A 26,585-nucleotide genomic window follows, 5' to 3' on the forward strand; every position below is an offset into this window, starting at 1 on the left:
GCTCAACGTTTCCAGATATTGCTTAAGTGCAGGCCGTTGATTGCAAGCGGTGCTCACTCGGGCTTTGATCCTGGCCTTCAGGGAAGACCTTCACCCAGAAAATACAGGGGATCGGGCTGGTTCTGTAGCCATGTGGAAATGTCTAGTCTGGGAATCCAGTGCGGTGTACTAAAAATTAACAAATCGCAGATTCAGTTTCAGAACCAATAGCATATGTATTATAAACAATATCTGAGTTTATTATACAAGTTCTTTTATTACAGGTCTTAAATCACTGGAAGTACAGTGGGCTAACTAGATTTTTCAGGTTGGCATTAACTTGCATTCTGGGACTTATAGTTTACCATTTAGGAAGTGAAAATGAAAGCCACAATCTTCCCAGGTATGCAACTTTATATCAGTATTTTAAAGGTTTGGCAATTGAAAGGGTATATTATTATTTGTCTAGCAATGCCTTGACAAGTACAAAAATCACATGATAAATGAACCTGACAATATATACACATTATAGAAACGGGTCAAGCAAAAGAATGTGAGTAAACATTTATTTTCCCCATCCTGGACGCCAGATTTTTCTGTGCAAACCAAGATAATTTTGTGGTGTGCACTATATGAATGGACACTATTATTAATATCTAATAATTGTAGTCTCAGGAGGAGAGCTAAGGGGCAATGTGCTCTGCTTGGAAGCAAGACGACGCGGAGCAACACAGGTTCGATCCCGGGTCTGCGCTTAGAAACCTCTCGGTATTAAGCGCATTATAAATAACCCATTATAACACCTCGATAGTTTCGGCATACTCCTTTAATTGCATCTGTGATGTTTAATGATATTGCAAGTGTGTGGGTTAGGTACACCGGCGACATGCACAAAATGGATCTGCATGCTATAGGAATTATCCCATGATATCACCTCCTGTAATGTCCTCTCCCATTGCCCATTGCCTTGAACGCTATCATTTCCAAATTTAGCTTCAGGCTTAATCATTCAATATTACTACCATTGAGAGCAAAACCTGGCGAGGATGCCCAGCTGTCTCTAGCTAGATTCAGACCCCGAACACAGAAAACTGTAAAAAAACAACTTAAAAAAAATGAATCAATCATCTATCCCAAAGTTAAACATTGTGCAACTCTGCCTACTAGGCTCTGCCTCCATGCCCTGCCCACTTGGGGCCCTCTGTCATTTTGGCCCATAGGACCCTTTGCCTTAAATCTGCCACTGGTGCAGGGTGCTGTTCCCTCACGTATCAGTCTGCCCCAGCCCTGTCGAATTTGCAGATGCACTGAATGACACCTGACCAGATGAGTCATGGCCTATGTGGAAGGATCGATAGCTCAGCTCAGTAAATCGCTTGCAACCTGCAGTCACAGGCACCCGCCTGACGTGCACCTGGCTTCACACAAGCATTTCAGGTTCCAAAGGTGTGACTGACTCTGCACCAGCTCAGCGGGTCTTTGAGGTCCCAGCCTGATTCCTGTCTTGGGTGCAGGGTCCTCCCTCTCATCGCCTATCTTGGGTGCAGGGTGCCCCCTCGTGTCTCCTTTCTTGGGTGCAGGGTGTTCTGTGACTCCTATCTTGGGTACGGGGTGCTCTCTCACTCGTCTTGTCCCCAAGGGCAGGGTTCTAGCACACTGTACCCTAAGAGTGGCAAACTGGCCTAAAGGTAAGTCTGGCGATTTCCCACGGGCAGTTGGTGGGGGAGTCTGTGAACCATGGGCCGTTTTTCTGAGGGCATGCAGAATGTGCTGCATTGCTGTGTGCAGCACAATCGAGATGCAATTTTGCTTTAAAAGAAAGGAATCCAGGGCCTCTTTTGGTTCTTAGTCCACTCCTGTGTACCCAGCACAGAGGGGGGTGCATGATTCCAGCCCTGCCTCCATACCGAGTTTTCCCTCAATTCCTGGAGGAAATCTCTGCCTATCAGTCTCACTTTAGCAGAAGGGAGGGGGCGATCGTGGGCTGTAACCATGGAAAGGTGGTGCGGGGTGAAAGCTGAAATAGGCAAAAGATGAGGGCAGTCAGGGAGGTTGGGGGGCCAGCATGTATTGGATCAAGGGGGCTTTCTCAAACACATTGAGAAAGGTAAGTCTACCTAAAGAAATATTCAATGAGCAGCTGCACCCCTTGAAGGGAGTAAAAGGGAAAAGCCCAAATTGTTTATAAAATAAAGGAGATTGGGTGTGAGGATTGGTTGGCATGTGGCAGGTGTGCGAGTGCTGGCCATGCCTCGAGCCCCAGCGTTTTGATAAGGAATCAGTGGCCCGGTGTGAGGACATCACTGCCATGAGCTCCCATCGGAGTCAATGGTGACGCTATTGGGTGACACAGAAGCCAAAGATGTTTAAAGCTCAAGTGGTGCAAATTCTAGGCGTGTAAACTGGACGCCATCTTTTAAGTCTTTGCCGGACTTACCATGGCCCAAAATTAGAAATCGAAAAATGGTCCACTAATGCCCACCTGGTGAGGGAAATGATGGGGTACTAGCCAGTCCATTTACTAAGCGGTGTGGGGGGGGGGGCGCCAACGATGCTTCCTGCCTGGGGTGCAGTCTGGTGTAAGACCGGCCCTGCATGTGCCCCCCCCCCTTTGAAATCAGGGTTTTTCACAACCACCCACACTACTCACATGCGGACACGTAGAGACACTCCTTCTCCCAGCCCTTCCCCACTTACCTTAAACCTGTCTACGCCTGCCCCTCTCGATCAGCCTGTCAGCTCCTGCGCACACTCGTGTGCGGCAGGGGCATGACAGTTACTATTTAGAAAGACCGCTGAGCATTCTCAGAACGGTCTTTCTAAATCGGTCTTTCTCATTTTCGTGAAAATGAAAAAGACATTTTCACTCAATACCGAATTCCAACGACCATTTTAGTTGTAACTGTCTCCATGGTATTAAAAGTGAATTAAGAAATCTGGGCCTGGCGAAGTTATGTTGTAAATCAGTAGGGATCAATAGCGATAACCATAGAACGATTGAGCAAGAGTTCCTATTTAGGATGCGAGTCTGATGAAGGAAGGAACCATTGTAAATGCTTTCTGCAACCATAGATTGTGGGGGGCATACACACTTTTTGCAATATGATGTGCAAACAATGTGTGTACAGCTTTTCTTTGCGAGAGTTTGCATGCATATTTTTTACTTTGTGGTGCGACTGATGAAAATCACACAGGTGGAGGATCAAGGTACACGGAAGTGCATGCTGATGCGGTCCTCTCAGTGCAATTAACACGTTTTCTAAAATTAGTCCCTTAGGGCCTTCTCATGCTCATATGTCTTATTACATTATGGCTTCAATGGGGAAAACTGTTTTCTTCTAATTTTCTACAGAATTATTCCTTTTTTTTTTTTAAAACAATGTCTAAGATAAAAATATCAGCGATAACAGTACAATACTGATCAGGTGGCAACCCTACAGTGTTGCTATGTGTCGCCCCCTTTCAGCAGGGAATACTGAATTAAATCTCCCTTCTCACTGTATTGTGCCACATACTAGAGGGCTACACCACACTTCTAAGGTTTTGTCATGGTTGTCCTGGGAATGGTTGCATAGTGGTTATAAGAAGCGGTACCGGCCTCCCAATGTTCAAGCAATCATTTCTTTTTTGTCTCCACAGATGTGACTGAAAGCAACATCCAGTTTCTGAAGGGCCTCGTTGGATTCCTGGAGTCAAATGCAGGATCGCAGGTAAAGCGCTGACTAGCAGAGGTAATCCCTCAGCTCACTGGCATCTGCTAGTTGCGTCCCGATTCACCCAATCATAAGAGCTGCTAAACCCTTTAGGCAAACAGAAAGTAGGGGTTCACAGGTAAGTGTGCACAGGAAGCAAGGCCAATGGGTTAGTGTGGCTAAGGAGTAAGGAGCCCTATAGTTGGTCGCAGAAAGTGACAATCTATTTGGAAATCTATACATGGAGCAGGTATCCATGATAGAGTGTGGACAGGGATAGCACATGATTCGAAAATGTGAACAGAAACATGCTTCTCTATAGATGTGTGTACAGGAATCTGGGCTGGACTCTTTGTGAAAGTATGTGGACGATTTCTGGGTAAGTAGGGCTTGCCCTCCATGTGGAGGTGTATGCTTCATTTCAAAGGTGCACAAAAAGGAAGGCAATTGAAAAGGTGTATTAATTGAAAAGGTGTATTAATTGAAAAAGTAACGTAACCTTGGATGGTCGTACAGGAAGGCATGTAGTTTGTGTGTGGGTGAAGGAGGCAACCTCTGTTTACACTGAGTCCCACAAACCTGTGTGCATAAGAGTACTCCCATTCAAGGCTTTCAATAACTTCCTCTTGTTTCTCTAGGTCAATATCCGGGTTCCATTACCACCTCGAGTTCCTGCCGCTGAGCCAAAGATGCCACCAGCAGAAGTCAGAGTCCCCCCGTTTATGCAGCAGGCTCCCAGAGTAGAGCCGAAGACCCCCCCTGTGGAGGTGCGAGAACCCTCACCGGTGGGCATGCTGAGGGTGAGCGGCGTGACAGGAGGTTTCCAGTACTGGATGAATGCAGAAGAGAGCTCTGACAGTCCTGCGGCTCTCAACGATTCATGCGCCATATGGGAAGAGACGATCCAGGAAACTCTACCAGATGGCACCCCTGTCTGGGCCTCGCCCGTCGAGGTGTGAAGCAGATCAGCTTTCCCTGGGAGCTTAGTGGGTTAGATGTATCCTAACTTGCCATGAGGGGATCTGGCATGGCTAGGGTCGTCTGGTAAAGCTTGGTGGGGGCATGTAGTGATGTGTCAGTGCTTCGACATATGGTAGGGCTTGGGGATGTGGCTTTTGTGTAAGTGCTCTGGTTGCAGTTATCAGGATACCTTTGGGGCTGGAGGATAACTGGCTAGTCTTGAAGCACTCTGGTGCTTGATGAGGGGATCTGTCTGGGATCAAGACAATATGAGTAGCTCTAGCAGAGATTGAGGCTTTTTGGTCGGAGTTGAAAGAATCTGGTAGGGCTTTTAGGGATCTGACTGAGAATGTGGGGTTCTTGAAAGCCTTGAAGGGATCTAACTGTGGAATAGTTATTTTATAGGGCTTGAAAAAAGTATTTTGAGACTCAAAGGCATCTGCTAGATGATGAGATCATCAGATTAAGGCTGGGGATTTCTCACGGGTGGTTAAAGGAATCTAGCAAGGGTAGAAATAATGATAAAGGCTGAGGAGATCTGGAAAGGGGTTGAGGGAATTGGCATGGGGTTGAAGTAATCTACCTGGGCTAGGAGAAATCTGGCTGGAGATAATGTAATCTGACAGTAGGTATGGAGGTCTGGTGATCTGGCAGGACTTCATTTGATCTAGCAGAGGTTGAGAGGGCTTGAGGGAATTTGGTGTGGGCTGAGAAGAGTTGTTGAAGGCTGATGAAACCTTTCAGGAGTGGAGGCAATTTCTAATGGCTTGAAGGAACCTGGCAATGGTAAAGGGATTTTTGAAAATGTTTAGGGTGTTCAGAGGATCTGGTGATGGGTCTATCAACGATTTAGGGTGTTTGGTTTCATTGATGGAATCTAGTAAGGTTTGAGGGGATTTGGTTTTTGTTAATACACAATGTGTTATGGCAGAGGAGAACCTAATATGATTTTAGGAAACCTGTCAGAATGAAGGGAACTGGCAGCGCAGAATTGAACAAAGGTTTGAATACACGACTGGCTTGGTTTGATGTGATGTGTGTGGGTTGAGGTGATTTATGGACCTTGCAGGATTAAAGGGTTTTTGTGTGTTTCACGTAATCTTGCTGGTTTTGTGTTGGGGCAGTTTGTCTGAGATCGACCATGTTTGACCACGTACACCATATCTGGGGCTGAAGGGACCTTGGGCGGATAATGTAATCTGGTGTATGTTTAACTGATCTGTTAGGGTGGGGAAGATGGGCATCCAATGCCATTGTTGAATTGGGAATTTGGTTGGGCTTGGGGGCGGGGCTCAATGCCTGGACAGACAGTTGCTATTATCGCTAGAGTGGCACATTATAGTGAGTTTGCTGAATAATTTGTTCACTTTCACAACATTTAACTGACAGGCACCCCAGCTTAAGATTTTCAGCATAGGAACCCGATGGTTTGCATACTTCAAATCTATTCTATATTAGTCACATTCTTAGGTCAGACTAGCTTTATTTGTCTTCCAGTGTTTTCATCCACTGCTGGAAACAGCTAAGCTGATGTGAACAGAGTGAGATGCTTTAAGAATGTAGGACCTCACACTGGCATCATCACACACTTCTTGGCATTCATTAGTTGCTGCCTTGTTTCTAATGATCTCACTTCCTGTCATCCACTCTAACTGGTTTCTTTGTATTAATACACTTTTTATGGTGGTTACTTGTCTAGTGCAACATCAATACCCCAGCAAACCCTTTGTTTTATATTGTGTGTCTCTTCCCGCATTTTATCTCACAGAGGACCCTGGATACTGTGAAAGGAACATAGCTGGTTTCTAGGATATTTTATTAGCTTTTATCAGACAATTTTATATTGAGGATTGACCTCTTCTTCCTCTATGTTCTTCACATGCTGATTTAACACCAGTTAGAGGAGGCTTCAAATTAATTAATGATTAAATTGTTCTTACATATATGGGGGAAAAAATGAACTGTAATACATATGAAAAATAGTAATGTTCCATCCATTATTATTGAAGAAGTAGCTAATCTCAAGTACGTATTTCCCTCTTAAAATCTGGATAAACAAAGTGAGATGATATGAAGAGTATCTAGTGTCTGCACTGTGTTGTAGTTAATACATCTATAAAACAATTTCGAATGGCTTGTGTCCTCCCACGTATTCCTCATCTCTGATATTCGTATTTCGCCAGCTTCGGTGCTTTGTAAAACTTTTTCTCGGCACAGGGCGCTGTGCATGAGGTTGTGGCGTCGATGTCCCTCAAGGCCCGCCATGGCGTATCGACGTCACCAGTAGTAACAAATAGCTTGTGCTGCGCCCGTTGGCTTCAGTTCCGTTTTTCCGATAGCTTCGCTTCGAGATAACAGCGTGCTTAGTTTTTTCCCTCAAGAAAACATTTCTATCTTCAACCTATTCTACCCCTAAGTCAGGGTTTAAGAAATGTCACAACTGTGGGGCAAAAATGTCCATCACAGACCCTGACCGCGACTGCCTTTGGTGTTTTGGCCCCAACCATCGGACCGATGACTGTGGCTCCTGTCAGTCTATGCCTGAAAAAGCTCTTCACGAACGCAATGTTAAATTGGCGGTGGGGCGGGAAGCTTCGAAGGGCTCTTCGAAGAAATATAAAAAATCTGGTGAGTCCAAAGATTTTACTCACCATAAACACTCGAAGAGGTCTCGATCGAGGAGCCGATCGAGATATTCTTCGGCTTCTTCTAATAAAGAAGGCGAAGAAGAAACGCCACAGGTCTCCCTCTTCTTCTTCAGACACCTCCACAGAGGTTATACGATGCCCGATTAGGTCGGATTCCCCCAGAAGTGGAATGCTTTTAGGGTGGAAATGATGTGAATCTTTGAGAATGAGGCCTCGGCCACCCCTCAAAAGAGCCTTGCAAGAGTCAGACCCCGGTCGCTCCCCTGGACGACGCAGGAAGGTCAAAAACTACTTCGGCAAGAAGTAAATCGGAGACCAGTCATTCTCAACCAGACTCTAAGGCGTCAAAGGTTTCGACCCGAGAGTCGAGTCGGTCCCCGATTCCAGCAAAAAAACATAAGCCGTCGAAACACTCAACGATTCCAACAATGCCAACCGCTTTGACGCCGAAGTGAAATGGGACAGTTACTCTTGTATCAAAGAAATCGTTGACCTCCTCGACGGTACCTTCGATTCCCTCAAGGCAAATTCCGGTGCAGGAAAAAATGTATAAACCAGTACCGAAGTCTGACTTTTTTAGGTCAATGTCCTCTATCTTTGAAGAGGAAAGTGCCTCAGAGGAAGATATTTCTCCTTTGGGAGTCGGATATGGCTCTAGAGAAGTACCTGGAGAATTAATTGAAACAGTCAAAAATGAAAGATCTTTGCGACTCCCTCCAATCTGCCAGTGGTATTGATACTTCACCAGAGTTGGAGTTTGCCAAACCTGACCCTTCAGAACATGCAGATTCAGGTTACAGGAACCTCATAAACAGGGTCACTGATTACATGGGTTGGAGTAGGGCCTCACCAACCTTTGAGCAGGATGACATGACGGACATCCTGGATCGGAATCCCCAAAAATACAGTTCTACCTTTCCATAGGGCTCTCCAAAGGAAAGTAGAAGCTAACTGTGAGACTCCAGAATCTGGGTCACCTGTCAATAGGAATTTTACCAGAAAGTATAGGCCATCAACCAGTGACCCTAATTATCTCAGGAAACACCCTAGGCCTGAGAGTTTGGTGGTCCAGGCGGCAACTGCCAACAGACAGTCTGCATATCCCTCTATTCCCCCAGATAGAGAGGATAAAAAAGTGGACGCTTGTGCTTGCAAGGTCTTTACCTCAGGCATTATGGTCCTAAAGTCCACTAATGTCACCTGTACCCTAGCCAGGTTTACTTATACCCTGTGGGACTGTGTCAAGAAGGCAGCTAAACATATTCCAGAAGGCGAAGAAAGGGAAGGCTTTCTGAATATAGTCAAGGATGGCAAGGAGGCGATGGGAGAGTGTCTCCAGGCAGAGCTAGATGCTGCTGACAGCATCAGCAGATGTATGGCTGCAAGCACGGTACTGCGCAGATTTGCGTGGTTGAGAAAGTCGGGGTTTGCACCGGACATACAGGCCATGCTTCTCAACATACCTTTAGGCGACTCGACGTTGCTCGGCAGCAAGGCGGATGAAAGTTTGGAGAAGCTGCAGACCTCCAAGGCGGCGGCTAAGTCCCTTAGCACCTTCATTCGGCATCCTCAGCAACCTTATTCAGGCTCATTGTCTTGGAGAGGTCGTCCTTTTTGTTACTATTCCTCATTTGGTAGAGGAAGAGGACAGGCCACACAGAAAAGACAAAGAAAATTCCCTCGTGGTGGACAAGGAAAGGGTGCTAGATCAGCCCCAGCAACAGCAACTGTCCCCTCAGCCGCTGCTGCAGCTGCCTCTAAGCCACTCTGAGGCCTTGACCCACAAGACCCTGGTGGGAGGCAGAATCTCTCAGCATCTGAACGAATGGCGGGGCATTACTTCAGATGCTTGGGCACTGGAAACAGTAGCTCAAGGTTACTGCCTTCCTTTTCTAAAAATGCCTCAGGATCATTGACCGGGAACCAACTCTGTCAAAATTCCTTGTGCAGGAAATTTTAACCCTGCTAGAGAAAGGTGCAATAGAACATGTACCTGTAGCTGAGAGGAACAAGGGCTGGTATTCCCCCTACATTCTCATTCCCAAGGAGGACAGAGGGTTGAGACCCATCTTGGACTTGAGAAATCTGAACAAATTCCCCAGGAAGGACAAGGTCAAGATGGTTACCCTTTCTCAGATCCTTCAGGTTATCCAGCTCAAAGACTGGTTGGTATCATTGGACCTTCAGGATGCTTACTTTCATGTGCCAATCCATCTCAAGCACAGAAAGTACCTGAGGTTCACAGTTGGCGGTTCCATTATCAATTTTGGGTTCTGCCATTCGGGCCTACCTTCGCCCCAAGGGTTTTCACCAAACTGATGGCAATAGTGGCAGCGAGTCTCAGGAGAGGGGGGAATCACATCTACCCCTACTTAGACGATTGGCTGATCAGGGCATGCTGTCTTAAACAGGCCCTGGAACATCTCAGCATCGCCTGCCACTTCCTACATGGACTGGGCTTCTCCCTCAATTCCAAGAAGTCCCATATAATACCATTCCAAAGACTCCAGTTTATCGGCGCAATCTTGGACACTTCCTCAAGGAAAGCCTCGCCTGCCTTGGTGAGAGCTCAACACATTCTGCAGATGGTGACAAAATTCCAAAATGACCAGCATCTGCCGGCCTACGATTTTCTGAGGTTGCTCGGCCTCATGGCATCCTGCATTTTTCTGGTGCCAGTGGCCCGATTGAGAGGATGCGGTCCATTCAATGGGCCCTCAGAACTCAGTGGTCCCAGTTTTCGGGGAATATGTCCGATCTTGAGCAAGTTCCGAGCAGAGTTACTCAAGACCTTCTATGATGGGCCTGCAAGGACAATATTCTCAAGGGAGAATCTTTTTGGCAGCCATGGACGGAGATAACAGTAGTGACGGATGCCTCACTCACAGGGTGGGAGCCCACACCAACAATCTGACAATCAGCGGTCGTTGGTCTCCATCGGAGTCCAAACTACACATCAACCTTTTGGAGCGGAGTGCAATCAGACTAGCGCTGAAGGCCTTTCTACCCTATGTACAGGGAAAGAATATCCTGATAATGACAGAAAACACAGTGGCCATGTACTACTGCAACAAAAGAGGAGGTGTAGGGTCTCTGTGCAGAGAGGCAATGCAGCTCTGTTTCTGGGCAATACAAGAAGGAATCTCTCTGTCGGCAGTTCACCTAGCCGGAGAAAAGAACACAGCGGCGGACGCACTGAGCAGGCAGAGCACAGTCTCCCACGAGTGGGAACTAGCTCAGGAGGTCCTTCAAGAGATCTTCACCCTTTGGGCAAACCCTCAAGTGTATCTGTTCGCGACTGAGGTGAATCGGAAGTGCGAACAGTACTGCTCAAGGGAATTTCCTCTGAGAGGAGCTCTAGGGGACGCGTTCGTAGTGGACTGGAATTTCCACTCCTGTACGCGTTTCCTCCAGTCCCCATCATTCCTCATGTAATCATGAGGTTGAGGAAGTTTGGGAAAACCATGATCCTAATTTTTCCGGATTGGGCCATGAGGACATGGTACCCGGACCTTCTGGACATGTCCATCTGCCCTCCAATACTTCTTTCACAAAGAGAGGATCTTTTGTCGCAAGAGGAAGGTCGGGTTCTCCATCCAGAGGTCAAGACGCTAAGCCTTCACGCATGGTTTTTGAGAGGCTGGGATATAAGGATTGGGACCTCCCGGGCGACGTAATGGAGATCTTGCTTTCGGCCAGATACCAAATCTTTGTCCTGGTGTTGTTAGAATACATTCAGTAACTGGTGCAATGTGGCACTCCTATTGTGCTGTCCTTCCTATTGCATCTGGCCAATCTGGGGCTCCAGATTGGAACAATAAAAGGATATTTGACCGCACTTTCCATTTTTTAAGCTCTCCTCTGAGGAGGTTTCATATTTCAAGATTCCATTAATTGTCCAACTTCTGAAGGGACTCACAAACGTGTACCATTTCAGGTCCCAGCCTGGGATTTAAATCTTGTGTAAGAGTATCTAACAGGTATACCCTTTGGGCTTTTACATTCTTGCCCTTTAAGGCTCTTAACACTGAAAACTGCCCTTCTTGTGGTGCTAGCATCAGCCCGTAGGGTAAGTGAGTTGCAAGCTCTTTCATGCAAACCTCCTTATACCATTTTTCATAAGATTAGAGTTAAACCATCTTTCTTGCTGAAAGTAGTTTCTGACTTTCACTTGTCACAAAAAATAACACTCCGAACTTTCTACCCTCCGCCTCATTTGGGTAAAGAGTAGGAGAGGTTACATAGACTAGACCCTAAAAGGGATCTGAGTTTTTATATATCGAGAATGGCGAAATTACGCCAAGATGACCAACTTTTCGTGGGATATACTGGCCCTAAATTGGGTTTGGTGGTGACGAAACAGACTATATCCCGCTGGATTACTCTAGCTATTGGGGAGTGTTACAGGCTAGCGGGAAAGGAACCGCCGGAAGGGCTTCGGGCTCATTCTACAAGGGGCATGGCAACTTCTGCGGCTCTTCAGTGGGGAGTCCCTGTGATTGACATCTGCTCAGCTGCAACTTTGGAGTCAATTCATACCTTTTTTAAGCATTACTGCTTAGACTCTTTTTCTTCCCAGGAAGGCCTTTTCGCTAAGGCAGTACTTCATTCCATTCATGATAAGACTAAATAGTACTTCCGCCTCCTAAATTCTCAATGCTTTGGGAGTTTATCATAGATGAGGTATACACGGGAGGACACAATCCATTCGAAGAACAAGTTCCTTACCAAATGTAACGTTCTTTCGACTGGATGTTCCTCCCACGTATTCCTCATCGCCCCTCCCAGCCTACCCGCCGTACGATTTACGTGATTTACACTTTGTGTTTCCAAAGAGTTTACCGTCTGGGGTACGCCTGCATGGTTCCTCGAATTATTCAACGAAAAACAGAACTGTAGCCACAGCAGCCCTCGAGGGACATCAACGCCATGACCCTGTGCACAGCGCCCTCTGCCGAGAAAATATTTTCCGAAGCAGCAAAGCTGGAGAGATACGAATATCATAGATGAGGAATACGTGGGAGGAACATCCAGTCGAAAAGAACATTACAGTTGGTAAGTAACTTTTTCTTCTGAGCTGTGATTTGCATTAATAGAAAAACAGAAAATTGACCCTACATTTCCCAATAAGAGGCCCTGGAAGGGCTTGTGTAGATATTAAAGGCAATCTGTCAAAATGAATTATTTGGTGTCAAAAATTGGAACATGACATTGTAAATCATGCTTATGGTGTATGTGAAGGGACACAGAATACTGCTGCTGTAGGCTTTCCACTAACATATATGGGGAGCAGGTGCAAGTGGATCTAGGTCACCTGGCCTAAGTCCCTGCGCACCTGGTGCCTTCCTGCCTGCCGCTCTTTTTCACCACTTAGCAAGCCCCGCCCAAATAGTGCCTCCCTGCCGCTCTTTTTCACCACTTAGCAAGCCCTGCCCACCTGGTGCCTTCCTGCTTCCCGCTCTTTTTCACCACTTAGCCAAGCCACGCCCACCTGGTGCCTTCCTGCTTGCCACTCTGTTTCCCTACTTAAGGAGCCCTCCAGCTTCTTTTCCTTTGCCGATGGGGAGCAGGTGCAAGTGGATCTAGGTCACCTGGCCTAAGCCCCGCCCACCTGGTACCTTCCTGCCTGCTGCTCTTTTTCACCACTTAGCAAGCCCCGCCCACCTGGTGCCTTCCTTCACCATCACTGTCTTGTGGCCAATGCTGGATTTGACTTTTATGGACTTCATTCATTCACAGTGCGTCACTAATTTCTCAACTCTCATGCTGGACTTCCTTCGCATCTTGTACTCATGGTGGCCCTGAATCATGCTGTTCCCATCTTCATCTTGTATCCTGGCTTGCAACATTATGGGCCTCATTACATGGATGGCGGTAAGGGTTTACCGGTACCGGTATTTTACCGGTACCGGTAAATCCTTACCACCTTACTACGAGGTCCCTTTGCGGGTTGGGGAATTTAACGCCTGCTTTTTGCAGGCGTTAAAAACCAACCCGCAAAGGGACCCTGGGAGCTAATTACGGTACCGCAATTTGCGGTACCGTAATTAGCGCCTTCCCCATTCCCATAGAGCCCTATGGGGCAAAAATGGGAATGGGGAAGGGCAATGGTGGAAGGGGGAATTACCACCCCGCCAACCTTGGAATGGGGCGGTAATTCCCCTTTCCGCCAAGGCGGTGCCGGTATTTTACCCGCATGAACCATGGCGCTAATAGCGCCATGGTTCACCGCCATCCGTGTAATGAGGCCCTATGTGTTACTACTGACTTCTGCAATTGTATTCACTCTCCACTCTTGCTTCTCCACACTTTTTGACTGCTTACTCTCTTTTCTCTCCTCCTTTCCCTTCTCCCTTTTCCTATCTCCTCCCCTTACTTTCTTCTATGCACTTACTCTATCAGAATTGTCCCTGGACCTAATATGATAGCAACCTCGTCTGTTTCCTCCACCCTCCCATTACTGTTTTTTTCCTCCCCACCACCCTTCCAGCACTATCTGAAATGTCGTCAGGCCTAGTATGATAGTCACTTGTTTTGTTCCCCTCCTCCCTTTCTGCACCCCTCTCCCTCACTTTTTGTTTTTCTCCGGCTCTACCAGAAATGTCGTCAGGCCTAGTACGATAGTCGCACGTCTGTTTCCATTTCCTTCCCACTCTCCCCCCTCCCTTCCTTATCTATGTCTTAGCTCTTGCAGTATCTGAAATGTCGTCAGGCCGTGTACGATAGTTAATTTCACATCCTTACTGTTCATGGCCTGTAAGAATGTGGTTGTATTTTCCCTTGTTCCCTCCCTTGCCTTGAAGCGCTTTGAAACACATTGGGCCTCATTACACGGACGGCGGTAAGGGTTAACGGTCACCGTTAATGGCAACGGTGACCGTTAACCCTTACCGCCGTACTACGAGGTCCCTTTGCGGGTTGGAGGATTTAACGCCTGCTTCTTGCAGGCGTTAAAATCCAACCCGCTAAGGGACCTCGGAGCTAATTACGGCACCGCAAAATTGCGGTGCCGTAATTAGCGCCTTCCCCATTTCCATCGAGCCCTATGGGGCAGAAATGGGAATGGGGAAGGGCAATGGCGGAAAGGGGATTTACCACCCCTCCAACCTTGGAATGGGGCGGTAAATCCCCTTTCCGCCAAGGCGGTGCCTGTATTTTACCGGCATGAGCCATGGCGCTAATAGCGCCATGGCTCACCGCCTACCGTGTAATGAGGCCCATTGTGTATAGGCGCTATATAAATAAACGATCATATCATATCATATGCAGGAGGATTTGCCTACTCTTGGGAGTTAGTTTTGATGCAGGGCAAGGGAGCTGCACCTAATGTTTAAATGTGAATGCCTTTGTGGACATTTAAAGGTAATCCTAGACAATTAGGCTGTTTTCAGGCATGTAATAGCAATCCTTGGCTATGAGGTAAGTTATTCGGCAGATGTTACCAATAGAGCACGTTTGTGGATATTTAAAGGTAATCCTTTGCCATGGGGTAAGCACTTATTTATTTATTTATATCATTTGTTATACGCCCAAACCAAAGAGGTATCACGGCATAGGTTACAGAGTACATACTTGTCTGGTTAAATGGTTGAAACAGTACATTTTAAGCATTTATATTTAAAGCATAATGGTAATGGTGTGGAGTACATAATTACATTTGGGTTACAGATGGATTATGCAGGTAAGTGAGGAAAGCAAATCAAAGTTACTATGTGTGTGGTGCTGAGTTAACATAAAAGGCAGGTGAAGCGTTAAAATTTGTTAAAGAGCCACGTTTTAATGAGATTCTTGAAATGCTGGTGTGACGGCTAATTTCTAATGTGGTGAGGGACAGAGTTCGACATCTTGGGTGCTGCTACTGGGAAGCTGATCGCCCCCTGCCCTTGACGTCTTAAACCTTGGGGTGACTGAGTGTTGGCATCCGATCTAAGGGTTCTCGTGGAACTAATTTGCGAGATGGCATTGTTGAGGTAAGGTGGGGCTACTTTAGTCACGCAGTTATGGGTGACACAGAGCGTTTTGAAAAGGATTCTGGCTTGTATGGGTAACCAGTGAGCTTCTCTCCGGATATGGGAAATATGTTTGTTTCTTTTTAATCCGAAGGCTGCTCGTAGGGCTTTGTATTGCAACAGTTGGAGTTTTGAAACATTAGCTTTTGTGGTTCTTAAGAGGAGAATGTTGCAGTAATCTAATTTGGATAGGATTAAGGCTCTGGCTGGAGTGAGGCAGTTTTGTGGGGTCAGGAATTGGCGACTTAGTGCAATCAGTTTAGCCGTGTAGGCTGTAGAGGAGGTGAGGGCATGGATATGTTTGGTCGGTGTAAGGTTGGAATCTAGGTGGACACCCAGTTTTTTGACTTGGGTGAGAACTGGAATGGGTGTTCCATCAATGGTGATGGTGCGTAGTTGGTATGTAGAGATTTTATTCTAGCAGGAGAGCCTACGATTATGATCTCTGTTTTTTCATCGTTGAGGCATAAACTATTGGTGGCCATCCAGTTTTGGATAATAGAGTACACATTATTGATGGCAGTAGAGTCATGCTCATAGTTTCCTGTAATGGGTATGAGGATCTGGGTGTCATCGGCAAAGTTAGTGTAAATGACACCCATGGCGTCCAGGGCTACAAAATTGAGTTTTGTATATGCATTATACAAGGTAGGTGACAGGCAAGATCCTTGGGAAACCCCTATGGGTAAAGGAATTGGGTCAGCGGCCTCGCTAGAAAAGATTTCACCCAGAGGGTGGCTTCGGGGGAGAAGTTGAAGTTAGCTGCTAGAGCTTTACATAGTTTGTCGTGGTCCACCAAATCGAAAGCCGCCGAGAGGTTGAGTAGGAGGAGGATACACAAGTTGCCTGAATCTCTTATGGCATCCATCTGAATTTTCAGGTCTAATATAGCTGCCTCTGTACTGTGGTTAGGCCTGAAACGAGATTCTCAAGCTCCTAACAATTTGTTCGTTTCAAGGTAGTTTTGTACTTGTGAGTATGCTATTTTATCAACTATGTTTAGCAGAAAGGGTACAGTGGTTATGGAGCGGTAGTTGGTCGGTATGGTGGGGTCCAGAGATGGTTTTTTGATGAGTGGGGTGACCAATGCTTCTTTGATGCTGGCGGGGACAGAGTTGGTGTTGAAGGAGGCATTAACAAAATCAGTAATAATGGGTGTTAATGTGGGCGCAAACAGTTTGACTAAGTGTGCAAGGAAGCTATTGCCTTTGCAGTTGGATGGTTTTAATGATAAGATGATGTTCATGACCTGCTCTTGGGAGACAGTGGAGAATTTGAACAGTGTATCTGTTTTATTTGAGTCAGCGTCTGCTGCTAAAGGTGGTGAAATTTTGCTACCCAGGAGATTCCTTTTGACGAGTATTTTGTTTTGGAGTGTAAGAATTTTGGAAGCTAGTGCGTTCTGGATGGTAGTGCACCATGTTTTGCTAGAGTTGATGGGAGAGGTGGAAGGGATGGGGAATTCCAATTCCCTGAGAAAGGAGAAACATTATTTGGAATTTGAGGAGGTGTTGTTGTGCAGGTATTAAGTAAGTTGGCTTTGTGGGTTATGACTGCAGTTTTGTAGGTTTTGTTAGCTGTTAGGAATGCATTAATCGTGGAGGTGGATGGGGCCTTTTTTTGTAGGTGTTCCAGAGCTCTTTCAATGCGCCGGAGTACCGTGAGTTCTTTGTTGAACCAAAAGTTGGTTCGCTTGGTATGGCGTTTGGGATTTGAGTGGGGCTACTGCCTCAGTGGTGGATTTAAGGCAGTTATGGTACATGGAGGCAATGAGATCGGGGTTGATGCCTGATATGGGATAGGTCTTTAGGGATTCCATTAGGATGGGGATGAGGCAGTCGGCATAGGATGAAGCTTATTAAGTAGTGGTCCGACCAGTTGACTTTTCAAATGGACTTGATGGTTAGTATGGTATTTAATGTCAGAATCCAGCCCAGTATTCTTCCCTTGGCGTGAGTGGGTGTATTGACATATTGGGTGAAGTGCATTTCTTGGAGGAATTAATAGAGTGCACTGGCTTTGTGATCAAGTTTGTCATTGAAACCTAGGTTAATGTCCCCTAGTATGATGAATTTAGTGTTGGGCTTTAAGTAGGGAGTGATGAGTAGCGGAATATCAGATTTTGGATGATCAGCGCTACTGGGAGCTCTATAAATGATAAGGAAGTTAGTGGTAGATTTGGGGTCGGTGGAGAGTTTGAGTTTGAAAAGGAGAAGGTTGAAACCATCTGCTGGGTCTAGTGGGCAAGCTCTGAATTGTAAGGAGAATTTTGCTATAATAGCACCTCCACCACCTATTTTGTCTTGGTGGTCTGCCCTGAGTATGGTGTAGTCAGGGGGGATGGCCAGAGATAATAGGGGGCCTGAAGCTTGGTGAAGCCAGGTTTCTGTGATCACTAGGAAGTCTAGTTTCTGTTCAAGGATAAGGTTGTGTGTGTCAATGGTGTGGCCTCCTAGGGATCTTACGTTGAGTAGGGCACCTTTGAGGCTAGGACTGGGTTCTGGCCGGGGAGTAGAGAGAGCAGTGTCAAAGGTGGTGTGTAGGGTGAGCAACTTGGGTTGCGCGATGCCGCTGTCCTGTGTTGTGGCGGTAATAGCTATGGTTAGTTTGGTGCTTTTGACCATCTGTTCTAGTGTGCGGTGGGGTGTCCCATGAGTGTGCCCAGATGGGAGCCAAGGACTGGTACGCGTAGAAAGTCTCACTAGTCTTGTGTTTCCTAAGATGGGGTGAGATGTGATCAATGGGGTTTTAGGTAGTCTATACTTGAGACGTTTGAGGCGCGGGGCTCGAGTACATGGAATGGTGAGCTTAGGTAATTTTGACGTACAGGAGGCCATGGAACTCCTACAAGATGAGGTAGTAGGTTTGGTAATGAGTTTGGGTCTGTGTGGGCTTGTTACTGTGGGGGATTTATGCGTTGTAGGGGGTGGGAAGGGGTGGGCCTTGGGTAGGAATGGTGTAGGCCAGGGGTGTGGGGAGTGAGTTTAGCAAGGTCATTCTTGGAATGGACGTAGGCACCTGCTGTGCATAGCGGGTGGTCGTATGTGTTGAGGTTGGTGGTCATTATAGTTTTGGATGATTGCTAGATAGTTTAGCTACCGGGTGGTGGTGGGGGATAGGCTGTTGTAGGGGGGAGCTTAGTGCTTGCGCATGGTACCAGTGTCCCTCAATGACTAACGAGCAGTATGTAGATTGTTTCCAATCATCTAGCAGTAACCTGGTATGGTTTGACTCATATGCGAAGGGGTTGAGTGCTATATAGGGCTAAGTGGGTCTGTGTGGCTGAGGCTATGGTAGCGCTAATTAAGTAGAGCAGGGTCCATTATGCGGAGGGCCTGCCATAAACTGGGAGCACTGGGTAAGGTTTGTGCTCTGCGAGATGGGGGGGGGGGTAATATGCTGTCAGCATGGGCTGGGGGATGCTGATCGGGAGTTGCTCGAGTCGTGAGCAAGGAAGGTCCTAAGGTAGGGGCGCAATGTTATTAGGGCACAGGGTGGGCAGTGGTAGTTGGCGTTCATACACTGTGGCTTCATAGTATTATGGAGTAACGTGAGATCGCTGCAAGTCGCCAACGAAGCCTCGCAAATGAAAATCAAGTGCCTGGTGCGTTGTGCGGTCGGGGAACAGTTGCCTTACAAACGGTTACATTGCACCAATTTAAAATGTAAGTATCAGGCAAACGGCAAATAATTTAAAGGCGTCAGATGAGTGTTAAGTAGAACTTGGATATTAGACTAAAAGCAAGTACAAATTAGGTATCAAACATACAGCAATTAGGAATTCAGCATCGGACAGGGGACATGTATATTTTTTTATCTTCAAGCAGTTGTAAAATACGTATGGTGGAGTGCATTCTATCAGTGATCCTGCACAACGCGGATCTAGGGATATAGCAGGTATGTTGTTAGTAGCATCATTGTTCTGCAGGTATCAAGGAAAGTATAGGGGCTTGGTCATAAAACACCTGGGCTACAGCAAGGTTGTAGATGTTAAAGCGAAAGTGTCCAGAGTTCCTGCGACTCGTAGTGGGTTGCCGCGGTAAGACACCAGTTGGCTGGGCGGAGAGTGAAACCGCTTATCGCGGAATAAGCTATGAAGATGATCGGTCGGTGGTGATCAATAGGAGGGGGGATTATAAGCCCAGAGTCTGACTGTGTCATTAACGCCGGTATATGGAAGTTTTACTGGGGGCTGGAACAAGGTGAAGACAACATCCGCCGCTACTCCGGGCTGCTCCCGGCTACGACAGGCTCGGCCTTGCCATAGGACTCCATTGGGGATTTTTGGCGGCATTACCACCGATGGAATTACAAGTGGTAATTCCAATGATTTTTGGGCGTTTGGGAAGATTTACCTCCAGGGTTTTGCTGGAGTTAAATCCTCCACTCAACACCAAAACTCATAATTTTGCATAGTGGTAAAATTGGAGCTAACTCAGTTACCTCCAACTTTACCACTTACTGCCATACTCGTAATGAGGCCCTAGGTGCCCATTCTCGATCATCTACTTTGGCAGCTTTTCTTGTCCCACTAACAGAGGCGCTAGAGGCAGTCTTTGTGGTCAAGCTACTGCTAGCTAGTGCTAATTTGTTTTTGGTTCCAGAAAATAAACCTGGGCAAAACAGTGCTACCGTGTTCTTTGTCCTATGTTTATGGAGAAAGAAGAAATTAATGGAGAAAGAAAAAATCATCAATCAATATAAGTATTTAGGAGTGAAATAGGCTTTATTTCATACAAATATTTCTAGTATTCCAATTATGTGTGGAAATAGTCACATGTTTATGAATATAATGAAGATACCTGTGGTGGAGGACCAGGTTTGCAAGCAAGTTAACTTTCCTTTTGTAGACAGTAAAATACCCTCCAAAAGGGATCAGAAGTGAGAGCTTAAAGTTATGTTACTCAATACTAAATCACTAGTAAGACATGCCACTGATATGGCTTCACTTATAGAAGATCTGAATCTTGACATATGTGCACTCACCGAAATATGGCTCTACAAAGCTGCAGGGCCCTCACTAGCACTGGCAGTCCCAACAGGATATTGGGCCTCTATCACGAGCTGGGCGGTAGCCCTTAAATGCAGCGGTTAAGCTATTACCGCCACATTTAACGCTCTGTCTAATCTCGAGTTGGGCAGAAAGTTGGAGTTTTACATCCAGCTTTTTGCTGGAGGTAAATCTACAGCTTTCTGCCTGTTTTCGGTGCTATTACCACTGTTGGTAATAGCACTGAAAATCCCCGTAGAGTCCTATGGACTCTTAATAAAATGGGCATTGACAGCCTTACCACTACTCATAATCCGGCGCAAATTGTGCCAGACTGAGTAGCGGTAACGCTGTATGCGTTGGCAGTATCCCGGCACAATTACCGCTGAGATACCACAAACCTCGTGATGAGGTCAATAGTATGTTACACAGGGACTGACGAGAGGGGGTGGAGTTGCCATAATTTATAAAGACCATCTAGAGGTATGGGAAATAGACTTGGTGGAGCCAGAAGACTTTGAAATACTCATGGCCAAAGTTAGGATTGACACAGAGACCACTGTTAATTTGGTGCTTCTTTATCAACCTCCTTCAGTCATGCTGGATTTCACATTATAATTATGTAATCTGTTACTACCATTACTTAAACCCATAATCAAGTTAAAGTTATTGGGTGACTTTAACCTTTGGTTGGTAAATCGAACCGATCGTGCAGCAAGGGGCCTAGAAATTGCATTGAATAACCTTGTTTTTTTCACATAAGATCAAAGTTACGACCCACATTGGAGGGTATATCTTGGATTGGCTCGCCACACATAACATGTTGACAACTGATCTTTCCATTTATCTGTGCCCTTGGTCTGCACATTTTTTTATTCAGTTTGTGTTGGTCATGTATTAAAGAATAAGGACCAACATATTCACAAAAACGGCCAATAACCTCTAGAAATACAAAAAAAGTTATCTTTAATAGCCCTACAACCTTGGATTATTTCCCTGGCAGACAATTAGTCAGCTTGGAATCCAATGATGAGATGCCATAGCACCCCTGAAAACCAGACTAGTTTTAGAAAAAAATAACTAATACGTGGTTTTCACCACATCGTCAGATATTGAAGGCCAAAAAGAACAATGCATGGAAAGCCTCTAAAGACGTCCCCCGAGGGATGCGTATAACCTAGCCCCCAAAGCATATAAATTGGCACTCATTGCTCCAAAAAAAGACAATGGGCCTCATTACAAGTCTGGCAGTAACCGTGCCGGTAAAACTGGCAGGTTGCCGCCAGACTTGTAAACAGTTACTGGCACCTAGCTTCCCGGTAACACCGGGACATTACAAGTCCCGGTGGACCGGGAGCTAGGTGCCGGTAATATGTTCTTCCCCATTGCTATATGATTGGGGACCACGGAAACACTGGCACCGGTAATAACGGTGTCGGTGCTTCCGTGAAAGTCTGTGGGCAGGTGCCGGTCCGCCCGGCAAGTCAGACCTGCCGGGCCGGAGGGCACCCGCCCACCAGACTTGGACTTTGCCGGTCCAGAAAAAATGGTGCCGATAAGATTATCTGCAGTGCTGTTTCCGGACTGGCAAAGTTATAATGAGGGCCAATGTTTGATAATAAGATTTCAGAGGCACAATGTGAATACCAAGAGTTATTTAAGATCCTAAAAGAGCTAGAAAATCCCTGTCCAAGAATTAAGCGGTCCTAAAAAAGACTGCACATGGTGCACGGAGATGCAAGCAGCTACGCTGAAGAAACTCGAGTTAATGCAACTAAATATCGAGATCAGAACAAAGCAGGCAGACCAAGTGGATGCCCCTTGCACTGTTAATATGCAGAAAACTACAGAATACCAATTTAATTTTAGACCAGTATCTGAAACTGAGTTGGCAGCTATTATAAACCAGCTTAAAACCACTAAGTGCAAGGGGGATGTTTGCCCAGCCATTACCATCAAAGCATGCACCCCAGCATTGATCGGAACCTGTCTAGATTTGTTTATTTATCTTTTAAGGTCAGCCATGTTCCACATAAGCTCAAGAATGCCTGGATCACCACTCTGTTGAAAACAACTGAACTGGACCCATTGGTGCCAACTAACTACAGGCCTGTAAGCAACACATCATTTTTATTAAAAGTTTTAGATCGCGTTGCGTATTCCAAAATTATAGAATATCTGAACACACATGATATTTTAAATAAATGGCAGTCTGGCTTCAGGCAAGGTCATAGCACTGAAACAACCTTATTAGATATAACTTCAGGTTGTTGCAGGTGACGGATGAAGGGCAGGCTGCACTGCTCATGCTGCTTGACTTGTCGGCAGCTTTCGACCTGGTAGACTATTCCCTACTGGTCACCAGGTTGATGGAAGCAAGTGACTTCTCAGATAAGGCTGCTTTGTGGATTCCATTTTTTTTTAATAACAGAACAACAGGCAGATTAGGGTTTGTAGTGAGGACACAGAGGGTTTGCCGGTACCATAGTTGTTTGGGGTGCAACAGGAGGCGTGCATCTTCCCCTCATTATACAATATTTTCACGGTTCCACCTTTTTGACATGTTGGAGGAGAGGGATGTCTGGTTTACAAATTATGCAGACGATACACAATGTGTTATCCCTCTCTCTGGTAGGCATGAGCAGGACACAGAAAAAGTGAATGAAATATACAAATGAATACAGGCTTGGATGGTGGAAAGTGGCCTGGTTCTTAATAATGAGAAAACTGAGCTGATAATTGTAGGAACAGAATAGAAAATCATCAAGCTCAGAGAAGAATACTTGCATTTTAAGGTAGCAGAATGCATGATTCCCACACCAAAAAAGTCAAAACACTGGGAATATTGTTAGACCAGAACCTCAACATGCAGGCCCAAATAAATAACTTAGCATCATCAGCATACTATGTAAAATTGTTGGCCCAGCTACGACCGTACATTTCTACAGCAAACTACCAGATTGTCGCTAGAGCCATTCTTGGCACTAAAATGAACGACTGTAGCAGTTTGCTGGTAGGGATTTTTAAGAAAGATTATGCCAGGCTTCCACTCATACAAAACAGCGTTGTTAGGATTACTCTTGGTCTCAAGAAGAGAGACCATATGTCTGAGGCTAGAAGAGGCCTACACTGGCTCCCCATTGAGGCAAGAATTGAATATTGGCTGATCACCTATAATAATAATAATAATGTATTTCTTATATAGCGCTACACACCCATAGGTCTCAGAGCGTTGAAATAACAGAAGACATTATTATCCCACAGAGTGGTACTCAATTTCTTACCCTCAGAAGGATGAAAGGCTGAGTTGGCCTAGCCGGGATTCGAACCTGCCACAGCAGGCTGCACAGAGATATCAGGGGTGAGTGCTTAGTTCACTGTGCTATCTGACCAGTTGTGTGTGACATTGAACACACCGTTATATCTATCTGAAGTATTAAAGGGCAATGTACCCAGTCGAGATCTTTGATCAAATAGCCTGAACCTACTGAAAGTGCCCAAATGTAAAATAACACTGGTGGAAAAGGGGGCTTTTTTGCAGCAGCCCTGAGAGCATGGAACGGGCTACCTCTAAATCTTAGGGAAATAAAATCTATTGAAATCTTCAAAAACAAGTTAAAAAAGGTATTATTCAGATAGTGCCATTCCTAACCAGTTTAAACTGCTTGCCTGATCTGTTATGCTTATATGCCCTCTTGTACTTTTTGTTTATGGCATCCGTGTTTTGTCTGTCTGTTATGTGACCGTATGCCTCTGGGCCAATTGGTGCGCTATACAAATATATTCGAATGAAAAGGATGATCTCTTATTTTAAAAGCTGGCAAGATAGCTCAACATGTTAAGTGCTTGCCTCAGATATCTGTGTGATAAATTAACTTGCATCATATTGGGTAATAACTGCAATTATTACAGCGCTTATATGCAAGAGGAATCCAGCAGGAAATGTTATATAAATACCTGATATTATTCTTATTATAAATCAGTAGGAAAACGTTATTTGCCCTCTTTCTGCTGCAAAGTTAAATGTTAGTATTTTGTACACTTGCTTGGTGTGCAGTATTATACTGGCAAGTCGGCTTTACAGCAACTTGTCAGAGAAAAACCGCTATGGAAAAATTGGCATTTTGGTTGGCGTTTTACCCCACTGATTCCGGTCTTCTGCAGAGGAGGTATTGAGGAAGTTGCTCAGTGATGGAGAGAGGTAAAGCCCTCACCGGGGGCTCCAACAGAGCAGTGAAATGATTTTAACGTATAGCTTTAGTAGGGCTGCATTCTCAGCCTCAGCCAGTGAGCTTCTGAAATGCTCGGCACTGCCTTGCTTCTCTCAGGGTCTGGATCGTTCTGCATTCTTGGACATACTCATATGGATCTACACAAATGGGATGGTAAAGTGTGGTTGACCTGCCACTTTCCACTTGCTAGTACTGATTCAAAAGAAAAATGAAATATAAATGTATTTATTAGCCCCTCCCGAAAAGTGTTGTAATGGCCTTTTAAATATGCAGCAGACCTGATGAGAAGTACTCATCTGTTTAGGGTTTAAGACGTAACAAAGAGCTCGGGATTCCATGATTTCAATGAAATGAAAGTTGCAAAATGAAAAATCTTAATACAAATTTTATGTGACAAATACAATGCTACAGTATAATTAAAATGTTGCTGGTGGGGGCTTGACCTAAATCCAAACTCGAATTAAGTTAGGTAGTGTTATTCAACAATGAGTCATTAGGCAATATAACAATACATAAATGATCAATAAATAAGACAGTATAAGAACTAAGGCAATATATACATAATAACTTAATTATGTACATGATCAATTTGACTACCTACAGGGTACGTAAGCACACCCACAAGAGTATACAATATAAAGAGAATACAATCAAAACAAATAACAATTAGGTTCATACCAGATGTCTGAGAGCCACTGAAAATATTTCATTAAAAAGTGTACCAAAACCATAATGATAGACTCATTCAAGTGTTAACTCTTAGCAATGCTTTCTTTCTCAGCCATGCCCTGTGAAAACATTTGGACACATCTAGCGCTGAACTATCAACACATTTCCCTTTACACAATTCCATGACTGTATGGATATCAGAGATTTCATTGCTGTTACAAAGAGGCTTCAAGAAGTATATTGACCTTTATTGTTTATATAAAGGGCCAAGAAGAACAGAATGTACTTCTGTTTCACGTTCAGATGCACAATAAGGGAAGGCATCGGGTTTTGTGGATTCCCATAAGTTGATACAATAAACCAACAGAAAAATTCCAAGCCTGAATTTGAGCAAAAGAGATCAAGCAAAATGGGGCCTTATGATATCGAGATGCGGTTCATAGCCAAAAGCAAGTTTACAATCCCACTACCTTAGGCCTGCAGTTGTATTACTAAGTTGGTCAACTATGGTGTCCCCCTCTTTAGCATGAAATGCATTTTTAACCTTCTGCTTCCAAGGCATTTCGATGACAGTGGGATCATTCCACAATTCAGGGTTGCCTATGTAGTTTGCTGCATACTGGACCTGCCTACACCATGGGAGTTAACAGCCACTAACCTTGGTAAGAAGATCCTACACTACATATCTATATTTTGATAAGTGAGATGATGACCAAATCCATATCCAACATACAAGTGGTTTCACAAAAATGAAGTGCTTAATATGTCTCAAATTGACTTCGACTTGTAGAGGAAGACTTAGTGTGGTCTTTGAAAGGAGGAGGATTAGTTTTACAAAAGAGTTCTCTGTTACAAGCAGGTTTGGACAGGGGCAATAACCCCATATGCCTAGCCTGTGTCTTGTAAATTCTTAATGTTGGCTTAACTGTGCCAGTCCCATGCTCCTTCGGGAATCTTGCAATTGTCGAACTATATTTACCTATCTGCAAATTCCCACTACCTGAGTCCATGACCCTAATGCCTAAGTAATCATAAAACTTGACCTGCGCAATAACGTCTCCACCATTCACTAGTGACAATTTAGTTTTTTTCCTCAAAGACGTTGGTGGGAGTACCATTGATTTTGTTTTAGCACAATTAACCACTAACCCATTAGCATTGGAAAAGTCCAGTAATCGTCAGGCACATAGGGGAAAGAGAAATCAAAACTGCACCGTCAGTTGTGAAATGATTTTCGTTAGTCTTTTCCAGGGCTGGTCAACCCATGGAACATTTTCGATTGGAATCTTGCACTGGAATAGAAAAAGTAAAAATTCATGTGCAAGATTTATGGAAGGGAAAACAATCATAAATAGCTACACACAAAGAGGTAGAAAGTAAAAAATTATTACAATATTTTGGTGGCT

At 45.2% G+C, this 26,585-nt stretch overlaps 1 protein-coding gene across 3 annotated transcripts in view; it reads left to right on the top strand.

Annotated features, from left to right (window-relative positions):
- LOC138521652 (uncharacterized) overlaps window positions 1-26,585 on the top strand; it is a 225,857-nt gene that overhangs the window by 169,747 nt on the left and 29,525 nt on the right. For 2 of the 3 annotated variants that reach the window (XM_069634639.1, XM_069634640.1), the window contains exons 4-5: window positions 3,619-3,689; window positions 4,310-4,624. In XM_069634639.1, coding sequence (XP_069490740.1) covers window positions 3,619-3,689; window positions 4,310-4,624 — 386 coding nt within the window. The remainder of the gene's footprint in view (window positions 1-3,618; window positions 3,690-4,309; window positions 4,625-26,585) is intronic. The other variant, XM_069634641.1, reaches the window with a different exon arrangement.

Source organism: Ambystoma mexicanum, chromosome 13, assembly GCF_040938575.1.
Source record: "Ambystoma mexicanum isolate Mex_15411 chromosome 13, UKY_AmexF1_1, whole genome shotgun sequence".
Classification (NCBI taxonomy): Eukaryota; Metazoa; Chordata; class Amphibia; order Caudata; family Ambystomatidae; genus Ambystoma; species Ambystoma mexicanum.